Here is a 23,048-nt window from a genome sequence, read left to right as displayed (position 1 = left end):
CCACTATGCTCCACTGCTTAAAGTTTTTGTAACTCATAAATAATAAATGATCTAAGTACTAGGCTTTACAGATGGCAGTGTAGAATAAAATTAAAGTTTGCAGGCTTGCAGGCCTGTGAGGCTCAAGCTAAATAAAGAAAAATCAACAAGGTATACTTGAGCTGGGATTTGTGAAATTATATTAAAAGTCTTTCAATTCAATTGACTTAATTTTTCCTTTTTGAAGAACACAAAATTAGGTTTTATATATGTATATATAAAATCTGAACTACAAGAACATTATGGTGAAAGGTTTGTCCTTTATTTTCCACATCAAACTTACACCAGGTTGCATTCATTGTAAGTTTTTTTTTAATATATATATAAATCTTTCAAATTTATCTAAAAATGATTGAAATATCACTGCAGTTTTATCAGAACACATTTTTCTATCAACTCCGGAGAAATTAAAAACAGTGCTTCTTCACCCATATTTGAGGCTTCCAGACAAATCATGGGTCTCAGTTTGAGAAATTCACAAATTGTGTAATCAAATAACAAAAATCTTTAGCAGACAAAGCTCCATCTTTTGAACAACATCCCATGTCTTTTTTATAATCAAAAGGACAATTCACTCATTCATTACAACTAACTCAAATGGAGCTCATAATCAGATAAAGGAGCTTGCAAACTTAAAAAAACAAAACCTAAACAACCCATTAAAACAAAACACCAAAATCCAACAACAAAACTAAAATCCTTTTAGAGAGAGGTTTACAGCACATAAAACCCAATACAACACTCACATAACAACCAACTTGAAATTTAAACAGGTGACCGGTGTATGTAAGTCCTTTGACGTGTGCTTTGTATTAAAACAACTGACCAAACAGATTAGTTAAAAAAAGAAAAGGAAAATAAAACACAACCTACTGAAATAGATACTATATACATATTGCCATCCGAACATAAGATTAAAGGTATTACTCTGTAAAATACCTCAACAAAAGGTAGAAACTAACCTGTTTCCACAGCAAGACAAAGGTAGAAAGGTACTCAAGGGTACTTTTTAATGGCATTTCTCTTAAAAATGAACAAATCTCAATTTTAACGCCGAAGATCACATCTTGTCAAAAATAAGTGACTTCTGCATAAAATGGGAGAAAGGGCGAACTGCTCATATGTTACACATGATTGATCTCTTTATTAAAAAACTATTTTGAGAATAAAATTGAAATTTGATTTTGCCAACTTACAACTTGACTCCCCATCTTTGCTCAATTTACATACATCACACTTTAAAATTCACAAGATCACATACCATCTGGTCTGCCTACATGAGCCTGATCTACAAGAAAAGCTGAATCAAGTGGAGACCATCCCATATAAAGAGTGTGACACGATCCTTGGCAGCGATTGGTTGATCCAGGAACAAAGGGGTTGACGGTTGGAGATGATTGGCTTGCTGCTCCGTGTTGGGCTGAGAATGAGACCTGGAGAGGTAGATGAGGAGCAGAAAAGGCTCTGCCTCCTCACAGAGGTCTTGGGGAGCTGCGGTTTGGACAAATGTACGCTGCTGTCTCCTCTCATTGGTGAAATCCTAGCGCTGTCTTGAATGGGTTTGTCCAAAAGCTTATTTACAATAAAGAAATCTCAAATCCCACACCCTTGCCAACCTCCCCACGCCCACCCCCTGATGACACCAATTTATGCATTGGGAATAAACTTGGAATGGCTATAAATGAATTATCAATTTACCCCTTTTATATAGTGTAATATATAATGTATTTATAAAAGAAAACACTTAGCCTCTACAGTGATTTATCTATGGTTTTACAAAGAGAAAAACAATCTGCAAGATCACGGTCTTTTTCAGGGTTGATCTAAACCTCGGATATTGTTTTCAAGAAGCCGAACAAAGGGTTAGTCGTCGTCCTCATCGTCATCTTCGCCCTCATCTTCTGCATCCCTCTTTCGCTTCTCTCCTCGAACGTCAGCCTCCTCCTGCACAAAGTAATAAGTTCAGTCAATGAAAAGCAGTTCAACATAGAAGTGATGATTTCACAATGTTTGGTTGCGTAATTAATGCTTACCTTCTCCTTCTTCCTCCTCTTCCTCTTCTACATAATCACCATCATCTTCTTCATCCTGTTACGGAAGGAACCTGTCATTATCAGTATGCGACGTTTTGGAAAACTGGTTGTGAATGTTAAAAACAGGTGAAAGATACATCACCTGGATGTCCTCTTTCATTAGATAGGATAGCCCAACTTCTCCACCCTCTGAGCCTTCCTCATCCTCCTCCTCCTCCTCTTCCTCATAATCTCCCAGCTGCCCTGCTCCTTCCTCACCATCCTCATCATCATCTGCATAAACGCAGTAGAAATAATGACTTGATGTAACATACTGTTATCTCATTTACTTTGCACCATATGTATGGTTTTTACAATTATCTATGTATCCATTGGACAAGGACCATAATTGTCTGCACCTAAAAAGGACTCAACTGTATAATCAAACTCAATCCTTGTTTGTGGTTCTTACCATCATCATCAGCCTCAGAGTCTGGAGCTTCATTGTCTTCTGCATCAAAGCCGTCCAGGTATGTAACCTGAGGCAGCAGCTCAAAGATGCTTTCCCTGTAGTCCTCCAACGTGGTGATCTCACAGTTGAACAGGTCCAAACTCTTCAGGTTCTTTAAGTTTTGCTGAGGGGAAGAGCATGTCATACATCAATCAAGGTTGAAAAATGATGCTTAGGATAATGACTGTCTAACTGTGTAATAACTGTAACCTCACTAAAGAAAAGGGCTGACGAATAGCATGTCCAAAATATGTTTATTCAGAAATAGATTGTGGTGTTTTTACCAGGGCCTCCAGTGAGCTGAGTTCTTTGATCTTGTTGCCACTCAAATTAAGGTAAGTCAGGTTGGCGCATTTCTCTGCAAGTGTCTCAAGTGACCCTGAGATATTATTATCGCTCAGCTCCAACTGTAAAAGAGAAAATTGTTTTTAAAATAAACTTATATACACTTGAAAGGTTGAAAAAAATACAATTAAAGCAACTTATGCACTCAGAAACTACTTTCGCTGTTACAGCATAATTACACAAATACTGAGTAATACTAATCAACATACACTTAATGTATATACCTATTTATGTGCTTATAAAACTATTTTACAATTATTCAACGTCACACTTTGGGCATTCTCCATCCATTTTAGCGCACTTTAATAATACAACGTGTCTACATCAATATGTAAACAGTGTTACAGTATCCATTTTCTGCGTGGTTGGAACATTAAACTTAAAGCACAACAGATCTTCTTGTTAAAAGCACTTTGCCTAGTGTACTGAACTGTAGGGAAGTAACGATTCACTCAACTCACGATTCGATTCACATTTTTTATTTTTTTTTAACAAAAGATTTAAGACAAATTATAAATTAAATGTGTCCTTTTATTATTGCTTGGACAAAATGCTGCACATTTCTTTGTGAAATAGAAATATAACACTATAATAATATACTAATATAGCACTTGCATATTATTGCCCTTTTGTTGGTTTTGATTGCTCCTATTGTCCTCATTTGTAAGTCGCTTTGGATAAAAGCGTCTGCTAAATGACAAAATTTAAATATAATGTAAATGTAAATAACAAAACTAAATTGAAAGTTGCAAAACATTTAAAAAAAAAACAAATCAAATAAATAAGTAACAAATAAAATAAATCTCTTCATATAAATAAAATAAGGCTTTGTCTGTGCTCTTTCCTTTTAAAATTAGAGGCAACCACTGCATTTTAATCATGATCCAAAACTGAGATGCTTATACCATGCAACATGGGCAGTTTTTAAATCATCATGATCCAAACATATATTTTAAAAGTTTGATGGTATAATAATGATTGAATGTTTTGTATTCAGTTTTGTGAAACTATGCATAAAAAATATCAGCATGAAACAGAAGACGAGCTGAAAGCGTTTCCTTGGTTTCCACTGTAAACAAAGCAGAGCTGCACTTATGAACTTTAATATGCATTATACAGAGGCAAGATGAAAAGAAAAATACCCTCTAAACTTTCCTAAAGACAGTAACTTCCCCTCAGACATGGATTCATATAAACTCCTACCCCTAAATGAATGGCGATTTGTTTAGCATCTCAACCGATTTGAATCGTCACATATTTGAATCGATTTTCAACTGGCTCGCGCTTAATCATTGCAATCTTACTGAACTGAATGCTTGATCTCTTGACTGACCTTCCTCAATTTTGGCAGTTTGGGTAGTTTGGCCAGGGAGGTGAGACCCACGTTGACCATGCTGAGGAACTCCAGTTCCTTAAACTCATCTGTCAGGCCTTCAATCTCACCGTCACTCGAGCGGCAATTATCTACCACCAGCTCTGCTACCTGCAGGAGAGATGAACATAATAGGTCACTGGTAAACAAAGAATCATACTACGGGCGTCATTTACCACAAGGCTGAAAGTTGCAACATCTGACAACTGCTGATGTAACTAATAGCAGCTTTCCATCTAGTAGCAGCCCATTAAATTCCCAAAATGTTAAGATTTATTACACACCGAGGTGAAGTGGTTCACTTATTACGCCCCTAGTGGGACCAAACGTTACTGCAAAAATAATGTGCATTTTCAAACAGGTTTCTCAAACCACTCACCCCTTTGCAAACATAGTCCCGCCTTCAAGCTCACACAATTGGTTGAACCAGTTTTGCCATTATATGAATTGTATTAATAATATTAATTAGGGACACCACAGAAAAAAATATTCATCTTTAAGGATATTGTAAACATGCATTGATGTTTATTTGCCTAAAAGAGTGAAACAAATAACTGAGTTTAGAAACTTTTTTAAAAATGTATTTACAATAAATAAACAATAAACCGTGTTTATGGGCTTTAAGTAACATGTTGGTCTTCTTATAATGCACGCACGCACAGAAGTGCAATGCAGCCCTAAAATTTCAATATTCAATGACTTGTCGCCCTTGTAGAAAGATACATTTTTCAGCACGTGATGTGGGTGTAATGTAGCCTTGGTAATGTCCCCGAGCTCGTGTTAAAGATCCATCCCTCAGAGCCCCATTCAAAAGAAGCGTGCCTCTCTACGTCGGTTTAGTCAAGCCTACAATAATCTACTAAAATCGGAGGAAGGGGGGCTCGCCCCTCACCATCTGCCACATTCCTTCAATAAATAAAACACTAACGGATGTGCTTCATAAAGCCGAATGCATACTGTTTAACGTCAGTGATAAATAACGTTACATGATTAAGCTATTAACGTAACCACGGAGGAAAATGGTAACTTGTTTTTTTAAATGGTCCGCATCTATTTCTGGCTCTACGCCCCAATTATTCCGTTCTACACAGCACGTAAGCACAGCGAATCAGAAATCACTCGACTCTGGTTAATAAAAACACAGTAAAAGCCACAAAACACCGTCATTTGCGTCTCAACTATTGATTCAACAAAATGACTTCCACTCCCCGCCCGTCAACTCGGAGACTCGAGCAGCTGTCACACACACACACACACCATCCTCACCACACACACTGCGAGGCGCTGCAGAAGCCATGAACGCTTAATTATACAGTTTGACCCGACACTCGCTTGATATGTGCGTGTGCTCTCAACCCCTGAACATAAATGGCTCTGAGGGTCTTGGGAGGAAGACCGAAGGCAAGCGCCCCTGAAAGTCTAATATCGAAGAGCTGGAGAGTAAGATGTCCGCCTTTGGAAGACGAAACTGCTCGTTTTAATTGCTTAGAGAAGCCATAGTGAGATACGCTTAAGTGAAGCTTGCCTAAAATAAACTTTTTATACGACAGGACATTCAATCGCGTTATGTTTTGCTCGGCATTTTGGATTTACGGACATTCGGACTCCGAGATCGGATAACAACAATGACGTTTTGTTTTAACTGCCACTATTTTCCGTTGAAAGCGAGAATATCGTCGTACCGGGCGACTATTACGTCGTAACAGAACTGGACGTCACTTGTTGAGTTTTAAAATAGTTTCTGAAGCATCAAATAAAAAAATGGGTCTTAAAAACTGAAGTACATTATAGAGGTTTCGTCGGGACGCCCACAACGACAAGTCTAACGCAATGGCGAAGGAGACTCAGTAACGTAACGAGTTCACAAAAGATTCACTAATAGTTTCACGCACTCCCAAAACGATTATATGAACTACCTGCTTTTAAATAATCGTGTATATATCTGTATATGCATTCATTCATGGCTAAAAATCGTATTCGCATCCTTTTAAACGCCCATGTGGTCTTACAGTCGAGCTGCCATTCAGCGGACTCTAACGTGCGGGATAGACAGGTCGCGAACTAACATCATTTCACGTTTTCGTGAAAAATAAATAATTAAAGCGCTCACCTCCGCTGGAGTTTTGTTCCTCAGCTCTAAACTGATCCTCTTCTTCATCTCCATTTTGTTGGTGATTGCTGCACTGCTTTAGATTGTTTACAGAAAAAAATCCAGAAACTCCAGAGCACGGACCTACAGCTCGGCTTTCTTCAATGGCTGCCGTATTCCAACTGATCCTCCATGATACCTCGCAGCCAACCCCCTTTCTGAGGTCCCGCCCCCACTGCGCTCTAATTGGATTGTTGTTATTTTTGAACGCGTGAGTGGTGCGCCGGCCTGTCGATCAAACGGATCACGCTTATCAACGTAATCGGTCTTTGTAGACACACGTGATTGGTTGGAAATACGCGCGCAGAAGATTTTAGACGGGTCGGTCAGAACGTCAGTATGAAGCTTTCAGCTGTAAATCCGCCCATTCTTTGTTCTAATTGGGAGCGATGTCTATTCCAGTAAATAGAAATCAATTTAGAGACCAGATTAAAACTGTGCATTTTAAAGAGTCTAAAGTGTACACTAACATATTAGAGAGAAAAAAAATATTACAAATGTTTTATCTTGGAAGGACTATATGATGCACATCATTTACTTGCGAACAAATAAAACGTATTAAATTGTTTTAAACAAGTGATCTTATAATACTCTAAAACATTTTCCATACAAGTATTCTACAATATGGCTGACCATAAACCCAGACAGTCATGGTGGCTTAAAGGCCGCGCGCACGCCACGCCATCTGTCCAGTGTGCTGCTGATCGCTTCTCCACAGAACTCACACAGGCCATGTGGTGGTAGAGCACCATCAGGCTATTATTATAAATTAATAAAGAATGTGTTATCCAAATTATCTTCAAAACTGTCTACATTCATTTAAAAATAGTTTACAAACAACTGTCCCCACCTTAGAATGAAAGGAATGTTTTCAACGAAGTGCATTAATGCAATACACCAAGGTGACCACTAGGGCTTCATGGCACACTGACCCTGAAATGGAAGGGACCCCACAACAGATCCCCTAAGCTGATTTATCTAGGCTGCCAGAGAAGAAGTGAATAATCTTTTGTATAAAACAATCATTAGGATAGACTACATGTTTGTCACATGTGATGAGTATATCTCAAACAGTATCAGAAATTAACTTCTTCTTTTTTTAAATTAAGGTTATTTTCTAAAGAAACTAGATTTTAGAGGCTTAAAAAAACAACAACAACAACAACAAAAAAAAAACCTTTACGAGGGCATATTTTCTAAATAAACAAAACACTGCATTTTGATAATATATAAAATATATATTTTTGCCCTTAATACCTAGGGGCATTTTTATGATTTTTGCAGGGTTTATTTCTCCCTGCCCCCAAATACTAATTTAAACAGCAGATGGAAAACCTAATGTATCAGGTTGATAGAGAAGCTGTGTAACATGTGATATCACATAACATCCTGTGACTGAAGATATCCCTTCTTTGTTGCTGTTTTTGTATGTAAACCTATAGACAGCTCATGGGAAGCCTAGTATTAAGATGTTGAAGCGCATGTAGACATACCGCAGACAGGAAACAGGAAATGCTCTAGCAAAATGGAAACGGATAAGATGCAGAAAAAGTCTGCTCAAAAGTGACACAAATCAACACTTGATTTCTATATCAATTGTATTTGTTCATTAAAAGTTTATTTTAGTGTACATGTAATGTGTATAAGGTTTTGATCAGACTAATATTTACATTATTTTAGACAGAACTTGAAAGTTAAGTGTTTTTTTTTTTTCATGCATTAGAACTTTCACAGGAGGAGAATTGGATAAATGCTGAACAACAACGCCATAAAACTCCACTAGATGGCAGACAGTGCAAAGACACGGCCAAAACCAGTTAGGACTGGTTAGGACTGCTTGTGTACCTTGTGGTCTTATAGGAAGCTGTCGCTAGATGGAGCACTAAAGCTTTGCACAGACTTATATGTTTAAATGTAAACATATACAACGCTTCAAATCAAACTTCACATTTTAACATGTTAATAGATTGTTTTGACACTTCAACTTCAGCCTCTCTAAGTTGGACAGTTGTAAGACTGAGACTTGTGTTGGACCAAGTTAACTAAAGACTGGTAAAATTCATTGTGCTTGAACCCTGAAACTTCTCTTGACCTTAATTGAGGGCCATTGTCAGGTCTTCTCAGTGTTTCCTGTAACCTTTGTCCTCCGGACCGGCTGCATGGTGACCTGCTGCGGGGTAGACAGATGGGGGAGAGGGTTTCACGTTCAGACAAGAATAATGGGAGACACAAACTAGTGTATTCTCATGCAAAAAACACAATGGGCCAACGGTAATCAGGCAGCCTTGGGAATCCCTAACAAGTGTGTGATACTGGAGTGACTGAGAGAAATACACCACCAAACACAAAAGACAGACCCAAGAGGCTCAAGACAGACGTTTAGACTATAAGTGTGAGGACTGTTTAGAACGATTAGTCAGTCATTAAAATGGAGAACATTAAACCTTCTGCTCTAAATGCTGTCTCGTGCACTCTTGTGAATTAAAATATGCAGATTAGAGTTTGTAGTAAGAGGTATGATTAGAATCAGAGTATTTCTTTGAATTACTTGAACTTGTATAAACAGGTCACACAAACAACATTGCCTTAATAAAGCTAGCAAAACAATTATATGAAGTTCTGGACTTAAAGAACAAAAAGGATGTGAGAGATGTTTAATTGGATCCAGGTGTAACTGCTAGCCCACATGAACAAGGTCAAGTGTGCGTGGGTATGTGGGATTTGAGGCTGTTGGCTGAAGTGGTTTGGGATATGGATACCAAATCCTGGGAAAATGCTGTTTTATTTAGGAAAACACTGTGTAAATCACAAGCACATTTGAAAAAAGTGACAAAAAGTGTTCTTATAATGAAAACAGAAACTCGTAATGTGCTTCCATGAACTGTAAAATGCACTTTGAGAGCATTAGATAGATTTTGTAAGAGGCAATAAAAGCTTGATGTCTAGGGCAATGGGCTGTATTGGTAAACAAGATGACATTAACACATTATTTTCAGACATGAAAACAAGCAAGCGAGCTTGTACTATTTTTTTTTTTTTTTTTTTGTAAGATCTTGGATTCAACACTGTTCATTCATCATTGTACAAATGCTACAACCAAAGAGGGAGAGTTATTTCATGTGGCTGTGCAAGTCTTCTATGCTTTGTGATTGAACATATTACATTATAAAAAGAGGGACTGTGATCACACATAAGCAGCTTCATAAGAACCTGTTTCTTAAACACTGTGTTAACAAAGGGTTTATTTGTGGATCTGTCTCAGTATCACACCCTGCAGTATAACATGTAAAGGCTCGTGAGGGTGTGTTTGTGAGTGTGTCAGGGAGCGTGCTCCACGTGTCAAGGGAGATTTCCAATATAACTTGAATTATGCCAAAAAAGGCGTACAACACAATGCCTGACAGTTGGTCTGTTTTTTTTTTTTTTTTTTTTTCTCTCTTGTGAGCTAAATTTAAAGAACTTTGGAGAAAAGAACAAACGCTCTTCCTATATCTCACTTGAAAGTTCACAATAAAAAAATTGATTTCTTTTTACAAGACAATTTTTTATTTGTGAACAAAATTAAACTTTACTATCAGTAAATATCTCAGTTAATCTAGTACAGAACACATGGCCTTTTTTTTTTTTTTTTTTTTTTTTAAAGAATATAAGAAATAGACCAACAAGAGAACAACAACAGTATTACAAGTGCCATGAAAAGTCTCAGTTAATCTAGTACAGAACACATGGCCTTTTTTTTTTTTTTTTTTTTTTTTAAGAATATGCTAGACAAGAAAAGAAAAGCTAAGTGCTAGTATTAGTTGGTTAAGTGCTGTCGAAAAAGATGAGTCTTTAGATGTTTTTTGAAAATGAGTAAAGACTCGAATTGAGATCAGGAGGTCATTCCACCAGCTGGGCACAGTCCAGGAAAAGGTCTGTGAGAGTGATTTTGAATTTCTTTGGGATGGCACCACAAGGCGTCGTTCACTTGCAGAGCGCAAACTTCTGGAGGGCATATAAGATTGAACTAGTGAGCTTAGGTATGTTGGTACGTTGCCAGTGCTCGTCTTGTAGGCAAGCATCAGTACCTTGAATTTGATGCGAGCGGCTACTGGTAGCCAGTGTAACCTGATAAGGGGAGGAGTAACATGAGCTGTTTTTGGCCCATTGAAGACAACCCTCACTGCTGCATTCTGGATCAGATTTTAGTGTACGTGTAATGTGTATAAGGTTTTGATCATACTAATATTTACATTATTTTAGACAACTTGAAAGTTAAGTGTTTTATCATGCATTAGAACTTTTTTATACTATTACTACTACTACTACTACTACTAATAATAATAATAATAATTGTTTGTGTTCATTGTATTCAGTGAAAAATTATCAGTTTACTTTATCTGGGATGGTTTGTTCATTCATTAATTCATTAATTCAAAAAACCTATTGAGATATGTGTGAAGAAGATAAATTGACTTTAAAATGAGCCCAGTTATTCTCCCCTTTCCCCTTTCATGTTTCTTTTCTGTAATTTACTGCTCTCCAAGTCCACAAACACCTCCAAAAAAACTTCCCACCATGACCAAAAGGATTAGAAAAAAATGAAGACGTAATTTTTGTAAAATTACATGTAACCCAACCCTTTGTAATAATAATAAAAAAATAAATAAAGAAAAGTCTAAATGAATTTTTGTAGTAAAGAACATTACACCACAAATATTGATTGGGTTTATCGCAGCTGCATCACTGTGTGGTATTGCAGCACTGAGAGTTGTGAAGACTGGTGAGAATATCATCAGGACTGCCCTCTCTGCAGGCCATTTACCATCGCAGAGTCCACAGAAGAGCTACATACATCATTAAAGATCCCACACACCACTAACACAGACTGTTCATTATAACAGAACTTTCAAATGTATCTAGTATGACAAAACAGCGCTGCTTTTTCCCCCACATACTCATGACCGGAAGGAGCAGAAGCGGTCGACTATGGCATAATAAAAGCTCCGCTGCTTTCGAGCCGTGTGTTCGCCGCTGTAGTTTTTTTATTTGGAGTGAACGTATTGAAAAAGGAGTAGTTTGATGAAGGCGTAGTTGGATGACGCCGTTACTGAGTGTGGAATCATGGAAGTTGTCATCTTCAAATCCAACGGGACTCGGGCAGAAATCATGTTCATGGATGAGCTAATGATTTATTAACGTAGTAGAATGAAGCAGGGTGAGGCTGAAATCTGTCGAAGCGAAACGGGACCGCTGAATGAGCGTGACACATGGCTCGAAAGCAGCAGAGCTTTTATTATGCCACAGTCGACCGCTTCCGCTCCTTCCGGTCGTGCGTACGTGGGGGAAAAAAGCAGCGCTGTTTTACTAGATACATTTGAAAGTTCTGTTATAATGCTACTCTCTGCGGTCGTCACCAGTCTATTAAAACACACAACATATTAAAGCGTCTTTGGTGTCTCCATATCTTTTTTACAAAACAAAACCAGACTCAAGGGATTATGGCGTCATTGGCAGGTGACACTATGGACATGGTCCTTGTCATTAGTTAAAATTGCTTATTTCTCTGGATTTAAACATTCTTCGAAACATTTGGGATAATGTTAGTACACAAGTCAGCAAAATATATAACACTGTTCTAGTGGTTTTGGGATATTTTAATAAAAAAATCTTTCATATTGTGCATTTAAATAATAGCATTAAAAACAGTCCCAACTGAAGGGCAATACGTTTTTTATTTTTATATTTTTAATTGGAACCTTGCCCTTTAACAACATGGCCATTTCCTACTAAATGACCCATGTGTGCACTGACAGTTTCCTTGCAGTCAATCTGAGGTTGTGCTCTCTTTTCAATGGGAGGCATCTTAGATTTCAGCACAAGCTCAGGGTGTGTATGCAGCCCATGGGTACAGACTAAAATTGAAATAAGAGGACTAGGTTTTTTAAAGCAGGAAAATACATCTCAACTGTTCGAAGGAGGCTCTTGTCTTGTCTCACCCACACAGTCCCACGGTCCAATTCACAAAGCTGGGGGTTGTGAAGATAGTTTGAAGAGAGCCAAGTGTGGCTGACTAAGAGCAACGACTGGGGAATAGGCCACATCAGTGCTGCAAGACAGGAAAAGAAGGCTGGAAGACCAAGAATATTCGTTCATTGATGTACTTCACTAACAAACACCCCCTGCGCTCTGTTCTTTCCTGCTATTGAAATCTACTTTTATGTACCTTGAGCCTCTCCTCAAGCCCCTGCTGAGTAGAAAGGATGGACAGGTCAAAGCTCTCTGCCTCCTCAATGCAGAACATCTGGCACTTGACTTGGCATAGCAACAGGTTTTTAATACTGTGGGATAAATTCTGTGGGCAGAAGTTTTTAAGTTATTGTCCAAGGACCTCCAAGTGGGTGCCATAAGAGGAAATTTGAGAGAAAAGAAAATTACACTGTATTTAACAGTAAGAAAAAATGGAAAACATGCACATAGTTTGTGATTTTTTTTAACAAAAACTAAATATATATATTTTTAATTGTTATAAATAAATTAAAAAAAAACGTTAAAAAGAAATACAAATGTTTAATTAATGTTTTATTAAATATTTAAATTGAAATACATTAAACTATTAAATATATATATAAAATGTATAATATTATAGCAAGGATTATTATAATCTCATTTTCCCAAGATGTTTTCTTTAGCTTGCTCACTAAAGCTGGTTTGGAACAATATTTATAAAGAGGATCATCATCGTGGGCAGTAAAAGTTTTGTGAACCCTGCTGTAAAGTACTAAAATACTGCTATGGTACTACCAAATATTATGATGAATCACATCCAGAAAACTATGATAATACCTAACATGCATTGTTTTCTAAGCATTTTCTAAAGTTTCCTGCTAGGGCGATGCATTAAATTCTTTTGTTAACTGATCTTAAAGCATCCTTTCCAAACCACACAGCTGGCACTGCAGTTTATCACTATTCAAGATCAGTTGACAAACAGCAGATACAACACCAGAATCACACAGCTGCCTGCATGACATTTAGATCTGCTGACCTACGAACAACTTCACTGACACTCCAAAGCCCAGGGTCAGACTTTTCATCTCTTTGCCTGTCATAAAAAGTCACATTTCTACAAATAATCTTCTTTAGAATTATGACAGCTATAGTCCAAATACACTTTAAGTGTTAAGGCAGTCACTGTAGTATTGTTTAAAGGCGGTGCTAACAGAACCGAACAGAACCGGCGTGGAGTGATAAGTGGAAAGCCTTATTTGATCGGTAAGTGATGTAGATTACCGACTGCTAGTTTTGACAGGCGCCCGTCCATGTTACTTAGAGAACGAGCAGAGAGAGAGAGAGAGAGAGAGAGAGAGAGAGAGAGACCCTCCTCCGGCCGCGCGCGCGCACTCTTACAGTCTTCAAACTGTCTTGCTCTATTTCCCTCGCGCATATTAATCAAAATTGAATATTATTTGAAAAAGAAAAAAAAAAACTGATTATTAATGGTGTCTGTTTATATTTTAAAATTGCCTCCTGGAAAACACAGGAAATGTCTTTATTATACGACAGGGCTCAGCTTAATTATTAAGTTCATGTTACTTAGAAATGTGTTTTATTGTGGCCAAAAAACTTCTTCACCTAACTTAAAACATTATGTTGGATCAACTTAATTACTTGCATTCATGTTGAAAATTATTAAGTTCATGTTACTTAGAAATGCGTTTTATTGTGGCCTAAAAGGTTAATTCACCATACTCAAAACATTGCTTTGAATTAATGTAATTCTGCCAGTAGTCTTAACATAAAAATTCTAGTGGAAAACGTTAACATATTTTTTTTTGTTGACCCAATGTTTTATTTTTTAGAGTGTATATTGTCAAATACAGCATGATTCATCTCTGCCAACCATCTTCACATAATAGCCTACTTTCACATTATCTGATCCAGACCGTCGGCAAAACTCAATTTAAACAGCGCAAAATGACTGCCTGTGGACGTTATAGGTAGAAATGATTATATTTATGTTTTTATTCACACAATAAATATTTAAACTAGTTTTAATGAAAATTCATGTAGTTTTAGGAAAACTCGGGGAGCAGCAAGGCTTTGTGATTTATTTAGACAAAGTTATTGACTATGCAAATTTCAAAACGGTCAAAATGATGCCTTGTTCATTCTAGTGTTAAAGATAATTACCATAAGTTTAAATGTTGCGGTATAAATATAAATACATTTCATTGTATTAAGAGTGCTCAGTGTTTCCGTTACATTTCAACTGTCATGTTAAAAATATTACGTTAGATTAGATTAACTTTATTGTCATTGCCAGTGTACAGTACAAATATGTACAGTACATTCATACAAATATAAATATATGTGTATACACTATATGACACATGTACAGCTATGCACAGTATATACATTATACAGTACTGAAGTATGGCAGTATTACAGAGGACAAATTACGGGTGTGGACATGGGATGGAGTTCAATTGTCTGATTGACTTAAATATATGAGAATGATAGTCAAAATACCATAAAAGCGCATGATTTTATGTAAATTAATATGAAAAAACTCTCAGCTGTGTTGGGGGCCCTGTCATGATTCTTTTCATGGGGCCCAAAATCCTTAGCAGCACCCCTGGCTATAGTTAACAGATTAATGAATCATCTAAATTCTTTGGAGTTCCCACCCCCTCCTACTCCTTCCTCCCACCCCTTCTCCTTGTGGTTTCCTCTCCTCACACTCACTCACATGCTGCAGTCATTCAGAGGCACAGTGTGGAGGCTGCACATACACGCACCAACACGTTTAGAGGAACATGGCAAAACTACCTCACCTCTGTGTGATGATATCACTGTGTTTGTCAGGAGCACTTCTCCTGCTGCCGCTCTGCTTGGGTGAGTGTGTGTGTGAGAGTGAGGCTGAGACTATGACTATAAGGGGGAACTTGATATGTGTGAATATTTGGAATGAGGCACAGATCTTATGTGAGACAAAGTTCTAAAAAATGTACCTGGGGACATTATAAAAAACATTTGCATCTGAAAAGATACTTGCATGTTGTGTTTGAGGCTGAGAACACTGTAAAAAGTGGGAACTTGCGTTTGGTTTTGGGATGGTTTACCCAAAAATTTACTCAACCTCATGTTGTTCCAAACCTGTATGACTTTTTTTCTTTTTGTGGAACACAAATTAATATATTATAAAGAATGTTTGAATTCTTTTTGTTCAATCAGTGAAAGTCACTGGGTTCCAAAAGAACACTGAGCCCCACTGACTTTCACTGTGTGAGACATTTTTCAGAACTTATCCTTTATGTTCCAAAGAAAGAAAGGCATAGCATGTTTGTTTTTGTTGGTGTAACCTAATACACTTAGGTTGATACAGGTTCATTAGCTTACCTATTTTTTTCATTGTATTGAAACAAAAATTGTTTGAGCATGCAGAGATCCACTGACAGGAAAAGTGTATGTTGTGAGAATCTGGTTTTGATTTGTGTCTTTGGAGTGAACAAGAAGACTTCTATATTTTCAGAAAGTTAACAATCTTGGTTATTGATCTGCAGGTACACTGAAAATGTGTTACCAATTTAGATGTGGTAAAAATATTATTATGTCAATCTAAATATATTAGGTTATACCAACAAGGTTAAATTTAAGCGTTAAATTGGGCAGAAAAAGCTCCTTAAGATAAAAATTATATGTATGTGTATGTATTTTAAATAATAATCATTTAAAAGATAGAAGAGGAAAACAACTTACCCACAAAACATGTTTTGTATTTTGTCTGAAAAAGGCATTGCACAAAATTACTAGGAACAAAAGAAGCAACAATATAATTTAGCATGGAACTTGTTAAATCAGTGTAATCCTGCTCATTTGTAAAACTAAGCTCTTGAAGATCAATTGGAGATAAATTGGTTTGGAAATACCAAGTGAAAAATTCAGTGCATCCTTATAGAGTTGTGACAGTGCAATTCAGTGCAAACTCTTCGGCGGGACAGACGGCCCCCGGGGGTCATAACAATCACAAGGTCAAAGTAATCCCACCGTGTTCCCTGCACAGCTGTTTTTTGTCGGCCCACACTCACAGCTCTGACTTCCTTGTCTTTTTTTGTTCATTGACTACCAACAGAAACAAGCAGGAATTTGCTCTTTTGTGTTGAGGAAGTGAAAGAACATCCATGACTTCAATGTGGTGCAGAATTACAATAAGTGATAATTAGGAGTAGAAGACTGGATGATATCCTTAGCAAGAATAAAAACATCACAGTAAAAATTTACCACCAAACTACTATACACAAAGTGTCAGACTTTATAAAAAGCCACATAATTCCTGGTAAACACCAGTGGAGTTAACTAATTTGTTGTCTGCTTTCAGTGTGCAGAAAAAATTTATGTTGAAATGTATCATTAAGACAGAGCACTTGGCAGACTGTGCTGGGGGGATGTGCCCAACAGTATATCCCAAGATTCTGGTGATTTTATGAATGAATTTCTGGAAAACAGAAGACAATCTGGGAATTAATAAAGCAGATATCATGAGATGAGAAACATGCATGCTTTGGTTTTAATGTTGGACTGAACCCACCACCTCCTGGGGCTTGTTTAAAGCGATAAAGAGAAAAACGTTGACCAAAAATCATTTTGGGAGTGAAGTTTTACCTTAAAGATTTTTTTGTAACTTTAGGTTCATGCCTGTGTTGACATTTCTTTAGGATAAAATCACAAGTTTTGGTGGCTTTGAATGACTGATGATGGTAGATGAGAGTTGAAGGGTCAAGTTCCGCCTGACTAAATTTCCCAATGCCTCACAAGAAACTATGTTTATCAGTGACTGTCACAAAATGTCAATATCAACTTCGAAGCACTATATTCTTAGTTTAAATGTTTCAAGGTTTGTTCTCGAGCTCTCGTCTATATTTTAACTTTCATGTTTCAGCTTGTTTGAATGGGGTGACCAGATTGAGTTTTATCATCTATACTGGTAAACAGGTTCACAGCTTAGCTTCAATAACTTTCCTCACTAAAGGAAAACCTGAAAGAAAACTCATTTAATAGGGCATGTGAACTCTAAAATCCACCATGTCAATCTGCAGACAAAACACAACACTGTTATTTTTGTTTCTTTATTTGGCAGAGCTATCTGATTAAGGGACACGATAATGTTTGGATAAGAGCCCATAACGTGAGTTGTGGAATAGACTCAATTCGCAGTATTCAGATGGCACTTAATAGACAGTGACTGCTTTACTCTGGCGATTGTGATAAATAAACAGCACATTGCATGCTCACCACAGACCTGGCTAGTCATCCCCCTCGCTAATAACTAAGAGCGTTTAGCCTCATGTTGTGTATGGTACCACATGTTTATTGGTGTTGATCCAGGTATTAACCAGGCCTTGTTTCCCATGAATCTCAAGAGAAAGGTTATGCTTACAGATAATTATTAGTCTGTAGAAGAAAGTCTCCAAAGAAGTAGGACTGCATTTAAGTTTGATTATGATTTGTTTGAAATAGTCATGAAGAACTTGTCATGGATGATGTAGCATAAGAAAGAAGTACTCAGAGCTTTCTTCTTGTTGCTTGTTCCTTCAGGGATGATTGTATCAATAAAGCAAGGCAAGTCTGGGAAAAGACCTGGCAAATGGTACTGGCAAACATCCATAATCCAAAAGCCAAGTTCATTTAGTACAAGTACATTTAGTTTTGGTACATTTAGTTTTAGTTAGTACAAGTACATTTAGGTGTATACTTTGTTTCATGGTGCTGTCATTCAAAACACACCCCAGTACAATAAGAAATAATGTAATAATATGTGTTGTATCTATAAAAAAAAAACTTCCATGATGTCAAAAATGAGATAAAACATTTAAAATAAATCTAAGTGATACATTATAATTAATTAATTTGTGGGAAATTAACAGAAGAATCACAACAGTTTCCAATAGAAACAGGGTTTTCCACTTTAAATAAATAAATAATTAAATAAATTCTAAGATACTAAGTCATGCCTATAAGATAAAAAGTCACAATTATGACATAACAATTTGACATTTTAATGCCATAATTATTACTTTCTATCTCATATTTTCAACTTTTTATGTAAGTTAAGATGGCACTTTCCTTTTGAGTGAACAGATATCTGTTGCAATGGCTATTAGAAAATGACAATTAGCATTAGAGAGCTGCATAATATCTTTTTTAGTCATGAATACTATTTAACATCACTGAATACATTTAAGGGTTAGAACAGGTAGAAATAACTCCTTAGGGAAAACAGTGCAGGTTTCCAGGTGTAAACAACAATGCAGGGCCCTGCACAGGGATGTGGCCCGGTGGCTAGAGCCACTGCCCCTTTGCCCAATCCCCTCATTCCCCCAGCTCAAAGCTGTCTGTTACCGCTCTGCAAAAGATTAGCTGATTCCACTCTGTGTTTCCCACTGCTCCACAGCATCACACAATCTGTGTGCCGCTCTCTGGAGAGTGCAGTTTCCCAAAGTCATTGCATTACCAGGTAGATGCATTATGATCCTCATTAGTCAGTAGTTGAACCGCTGAATTAGTAAATGTACAAAATATGTTCTTAGAATTAGAATCAAATCAAATTATTGTACCTGATCAGATCTAATATAGATAACACCAAATTTTCTGTTGTTGGCACACTTTGTAGACAAAAAAATTAATTCCTTCACGAAAAAGAGAGAAAGAGCGTTGGGAGGCTGCTAAATGCCGTTCAGCATAGCAAACATAATAATAATAATAATAATAATTCCTTACATTTATATAGCGGTTTTCTAGGCACTCAAAGCACTTTACATAGTCAGGGGGTATCTCCTCATCCACCACCAAACATGAATACAAAGCTCCAGCAAGCCAGCAGGTAAATCATCATCAGAATATTTAGCAGTTTGTCACACTTTCATTCTTGTAATTAAGTATATTTCCCATTATAATCATCTGTCTTGATACTATTAATCTATAACACATCATATTTTATTAAAACCATATTAATACTAGGTCTATAAATAGGCTAGTTAAAATTTTTTTTAGTATAAATGTTCTAAATTAGTTGTTTATTAGTAGCTATATAATATAGATTTAGGCAGTAAAATATTAAATTAAATGTCTAATACTTGTTTGTTGGTTGGGGTAAGATTAGCCTTTTTTTAATTTTGTGGTACTTTAGTTTTTTTAATATGATGTTTTTTTACAATGAAAGTATTTGTCCTATCCAAATGAAGTGTTCTACTACAGGTGGAAATATACTTTTATTTATTTATTTTTATTTGTTTTCATAGCAATATCTGGCAACACTGCCAGAACTTAAACTGATAGTTAAGTTATTGCTGACAGGATACCACATCCGGTAAGGCAAACGAAAAGAAAAAACCACATCATCATGATATTATCTGTCAGAAACGTTATCAACACTATCAACAGTAGCATATAACACTAGTGCAGAGATCTGTAGAACAAGTATGTTACATCTATGCTATTTCATATTGTTGCATTCTCGCAAAGTCATGCCAACAACATTCATAACGGCACTAGACAAAGTTATCATCTATATAGCAATGGTTATAAATGAAAACTATAACAGTAATAGGCCTATGTATTGCTGAATGAATAATAAACAACTGATAAAATTATATACCCCTATCCTAAAGTAATGGTACAATGTGATATAATTTAACAATGCTCATTCCTCCAAAACAGAGAAAATATCTTTCACAAATATCTATATTTGTCTCTTTTAAAGTGTTTAGTGTATATAATGAGTGGGGTATTATAGTACAATTCCTATCCAGACCACACTAATTTTCAAACCCTGGCTACGACCATGGTGCCTTCCATTCCCCCCATGTGTTTCTCCTTTTCACAGTCTGGCAGAAATGATGGGTGGTTCCAAAATACATGGTCACATGACAGTAATGACAGTGTACAGTTGCCAAGATGCAGGGGGTGGGTAAACTTACCCTCTCGCTTAACTTACCCCACTCTCCACTTCTTCCATTGAAGATGAGACAGAAGCAGGCTCAGAGAGTGAAGGAGAGCTCACTCTTATCAAAACATCTACAATAAAGTCAATTATTACAGAGTGTGCTATCTTCTCTTTTAATTATATATCTGTAACAACTGGATAATTTGTATTAACAAGCACCCACCCTCCTTGTGTCCCTTTTTTTGGTTTGGGCCACTGCCCCTCAAAATGTCTGTGCACGGCCCTGCAACAATGGAAAATAACTTTTACAACTGGACATACAGGTGCAACTCAAAAAATTAGAATGTCGTGGAAAAGTTAATTTATTTCAGTAATTCAACTCAAATTGTGAAACTCCTGTATTAAATAAATTCAGTGCACACAGACTGAAGTAGTTTTAAGTGTTTGGTTCTTTTAATTGTGATGATTTTGGCTCACATTTAAAAAAAACCCACTAATTCACTATCTCAGCAAATTAGAATACGGTGACATGCTAATCAGCTAATCAACTCAAGACACCTGCAAAGGTTTCCTGAGGCTTCAAAATGGTCTCTCAGTTTGGTTCACTAGGTTACACAATCATAGGGAAGACTGCTGATCTGACAGTTGTCCAGAAGACAATCATCGACGGCCTTCACAAGGAGGGTAAGCCATAAACATTCATTGCCAAAGAAGCTGGCTGTTCACAGAGTGCTGTATCCAAGCATGTTAACAGAAAGTTAAATGGAAGAAAAAGTGTGGAAGAAAAAGATGCACAACCAACCAAGAGAACCTCAGCATTATGAGGATTGTCAAGCAAAATTGATTCAAGAATTTGAGTGAACTTCACAAGGAATGGACTGAGGATGGGGTCAAGACATCGAGAGCCACCACACACTGACGTGTCAAGGAATGTGGCTACAGTTGTCGTATTCCTCTTGTTAAGCCACTCCTGAGGCGTCTTACCTGGGCCAAGGAGAAGAAGAACTGAACTGTTGCCCAGTGATCCAAAGACCTCTTTTCAGATGAGACCAAGTTTTGTATTTCATTTGGAAACCAAGGTCCTAGAGTCTGGAGGAAGGGGGGAGAAGCTCATAGCCCAAGTTGCTTGAAGTCCAGTGTTAAGTTTCCACAGTTTGTGATGATTCGGGGTGCAATGTCATCTGCTGATGTTGGTCCATTGTGTTTTTTGAAAACCAAAGTCACTGTACCCGTTTACCAAGAAATTTGGGAGCACTTCATGCTTCCTTCTGCTGACCAGCTTTTTGAAGATGCTGATTTCATTTTCCAGAAGGATTTGGCACCTGCCCACACTGGCAAAAGCACCAAAAGCTGGTTAAATGACCATGGTGTTGGTGGCTTGACTGGCCAGCAAACTCACCAGACCTGAACCCCATAGAGAATCTACGGGGTATTGTCAAGAGGAAAATGAGAAACAAGAGACCAAAAAAATGCAGATGAGCTGAAGGCCACTGTCAAAGAAACCTGGGCTTCCATACCACCTCATCAGTGCCACAAACTGATCACCTCCATTCCACGCTGAATTGAGACGGTGATTAAAGCAAAAGGAGCCCCTACCAAGTATTGAGCACATGTACAGTAAATGAACATACTTTCTAGAAGGCCAACAAGTCACTAAAAATATTTTTCTTTTTTAATTGGTCTTATAAAGTGTTCTAATTTTTTGAGATAGTGAATTGGTGGGTTTTTGTTAAATGTGAGCCAAAATAATCACAATTAGAAGAACCAAAGACTTAAACTACTTCAGTCTGTGTGCATTGAATTTAATACATGAGTTTCACAATTCGAGTTGAATTACTGAAATAAATGAACTTTTCCACAACATTCTAATTTATTGAGATGCACCTGTATGTTAGGTTTTTCTGCTCTGATATCTGATAATTGGAGTAAAATAACTTTTTTACAACAACTTTTTTATTTATTTATATCAGATAAGCCTAAGGCATATGAGGTGGGCTTCTTGGGCTCAACTCCCAGGTGTAGTCTGGATATCATTCACATTCTCAGAAGAAAAAAATACTAAGACTGATCACCTTGGTCTTAACTAAACTGTTGTGTAAATGAATAGCATGTAAAAGGAAAAACCTGACAGATTATTTTTTTCAGCCTAGATTCTTGGGTCAGTTCCCCTCCTCTGTACTTTAAACCCGAGTTCTGTGGAGGGTCAGCACTTAAGGGACTCCTGTGTGTCCAGGGGCTTTAAGTCCCATAAATACACGATGACCCAACAGTTTAGAAGATTTTCATATGATCCTGAGGAATAATCATCAAGAGACTAATGTTTTTTATAGTGCCAGCCATGATCCTGAAATGGATGCTCCAAGTCTGCATGTGTCTGAATTAAGAAAGAACAGTTTCTTTTTTCATCAAAATATACAGCCTTTGTAAGCATGACTTCTTTCATAACCTTTTAACTTGTAAAACATCTCACAGACCCCAAATTTTTAAATGGTGATGCAGCTGCACTAGTAAGACTAAGTTATTAAATCTAAATAAATCCTGAGAAAAAGTTGCAGAAAAATATGTTAACCAAATGTCTTCCCGATCTCTTGAGCCTGACAGAACTGGCTTCCCAAATGTTACTGCTGACTCTTCATTCATTAACATCTCAGTCTCTAGTAATCTCACAGTATCACATGTATCAGGAAAAGACAGGA

General features: G+C 37.0%; 1 protein-coding gene across 2 annotated transcripts; it reads right to left on the bottom strand.

The window, feature by feature from the left end:
• Window positions 1-279: 279 nt before the first annotated feature.
• On the bottom strand, window positions 280-6,580 carry LOC109051958 (acidic leucine-rich nuclear phosphoprotein 32 family member E). 2 transcript variants are annotated; one of them, XM_042777025.1, is made up of 7 exons: window positions 6,390-6,578; window positions 4,241-4,390; window positions 2,847-2,969; window positions 2,524-2,686; window positions 2,215-2,345; window positions 2,069-2,127; window positions 280-1,983 (listed from the first exon to the last, which is right to left on the bottom strand). In XM_042777025.1, the coding sequence occupies exons 1-7, from the start codon at window positions 6,441-6,443 to the stop codon at window positions 1,863-1,865; spliced, it is 801 nt and encodes a 266-aa protein (XP_042632959.1). In that variant the 5' UTR covers window positions 6,444-6,578; the 3' UTR covers window positions 280-1,862. The 2 variants fall into 2 exon arrangements, with proteins under 2 accessions (XP_042632959.1, XP_042632960.1); XM_042777026.1 differs by having other exon boundaries at window positions 1,903-1,985; window positions 2,076-2,127; window positions 6,390-6,580.
• Between the last annotated feature and the right edge of the window lie 16,468 nt (window positions 6,581-23,048).

The sequence above is a fragment of the Cyprinus carpio genome, chromosome A19 (genome assembly GCF_018340385.1).
Source record: "Cyprinus carpio isolate SPL01 chromosome A19, ASM1834038v1, whole genome shotgun sequence".
Classification (NCBI taxonomy): domain Eukaryota; kingdom Metazoa; phylum Chordata; class Actinopteri; order Cypriniformes; family Cyprinidae; genus Cyprinus; species Cyprinus carpio.
The sequence above is the reverse complement of the archived record's forward strand: the minus strand, read 5'-3'. Positions and strand labels throughout refer to the sequence as shown.

Coding starts and splice junctions, on each gene's coding strand:
- LOC109051958 (XM_042777025.1), bottom strand. CDS start 6,443: ATGGAGATGAAGAAGAGGATCAGTTTAGAGCTGAGGAACAAAACTCCA. Junction 4,391..6,389: donor GGAACAAAACTCCAGCGGAG/GTGAGCGCTTTA, acceptor TCTCTCCTGCAG/GTAGCAGAGCTGGTGGTAGA. Junction 2,970..4,240: donor AACTGCCAAAATTGAGGAAG/GTCAGTCAAGAG, acceptor TCTCTTTTACAG/TTGGAGCTGAGCGATAATAA.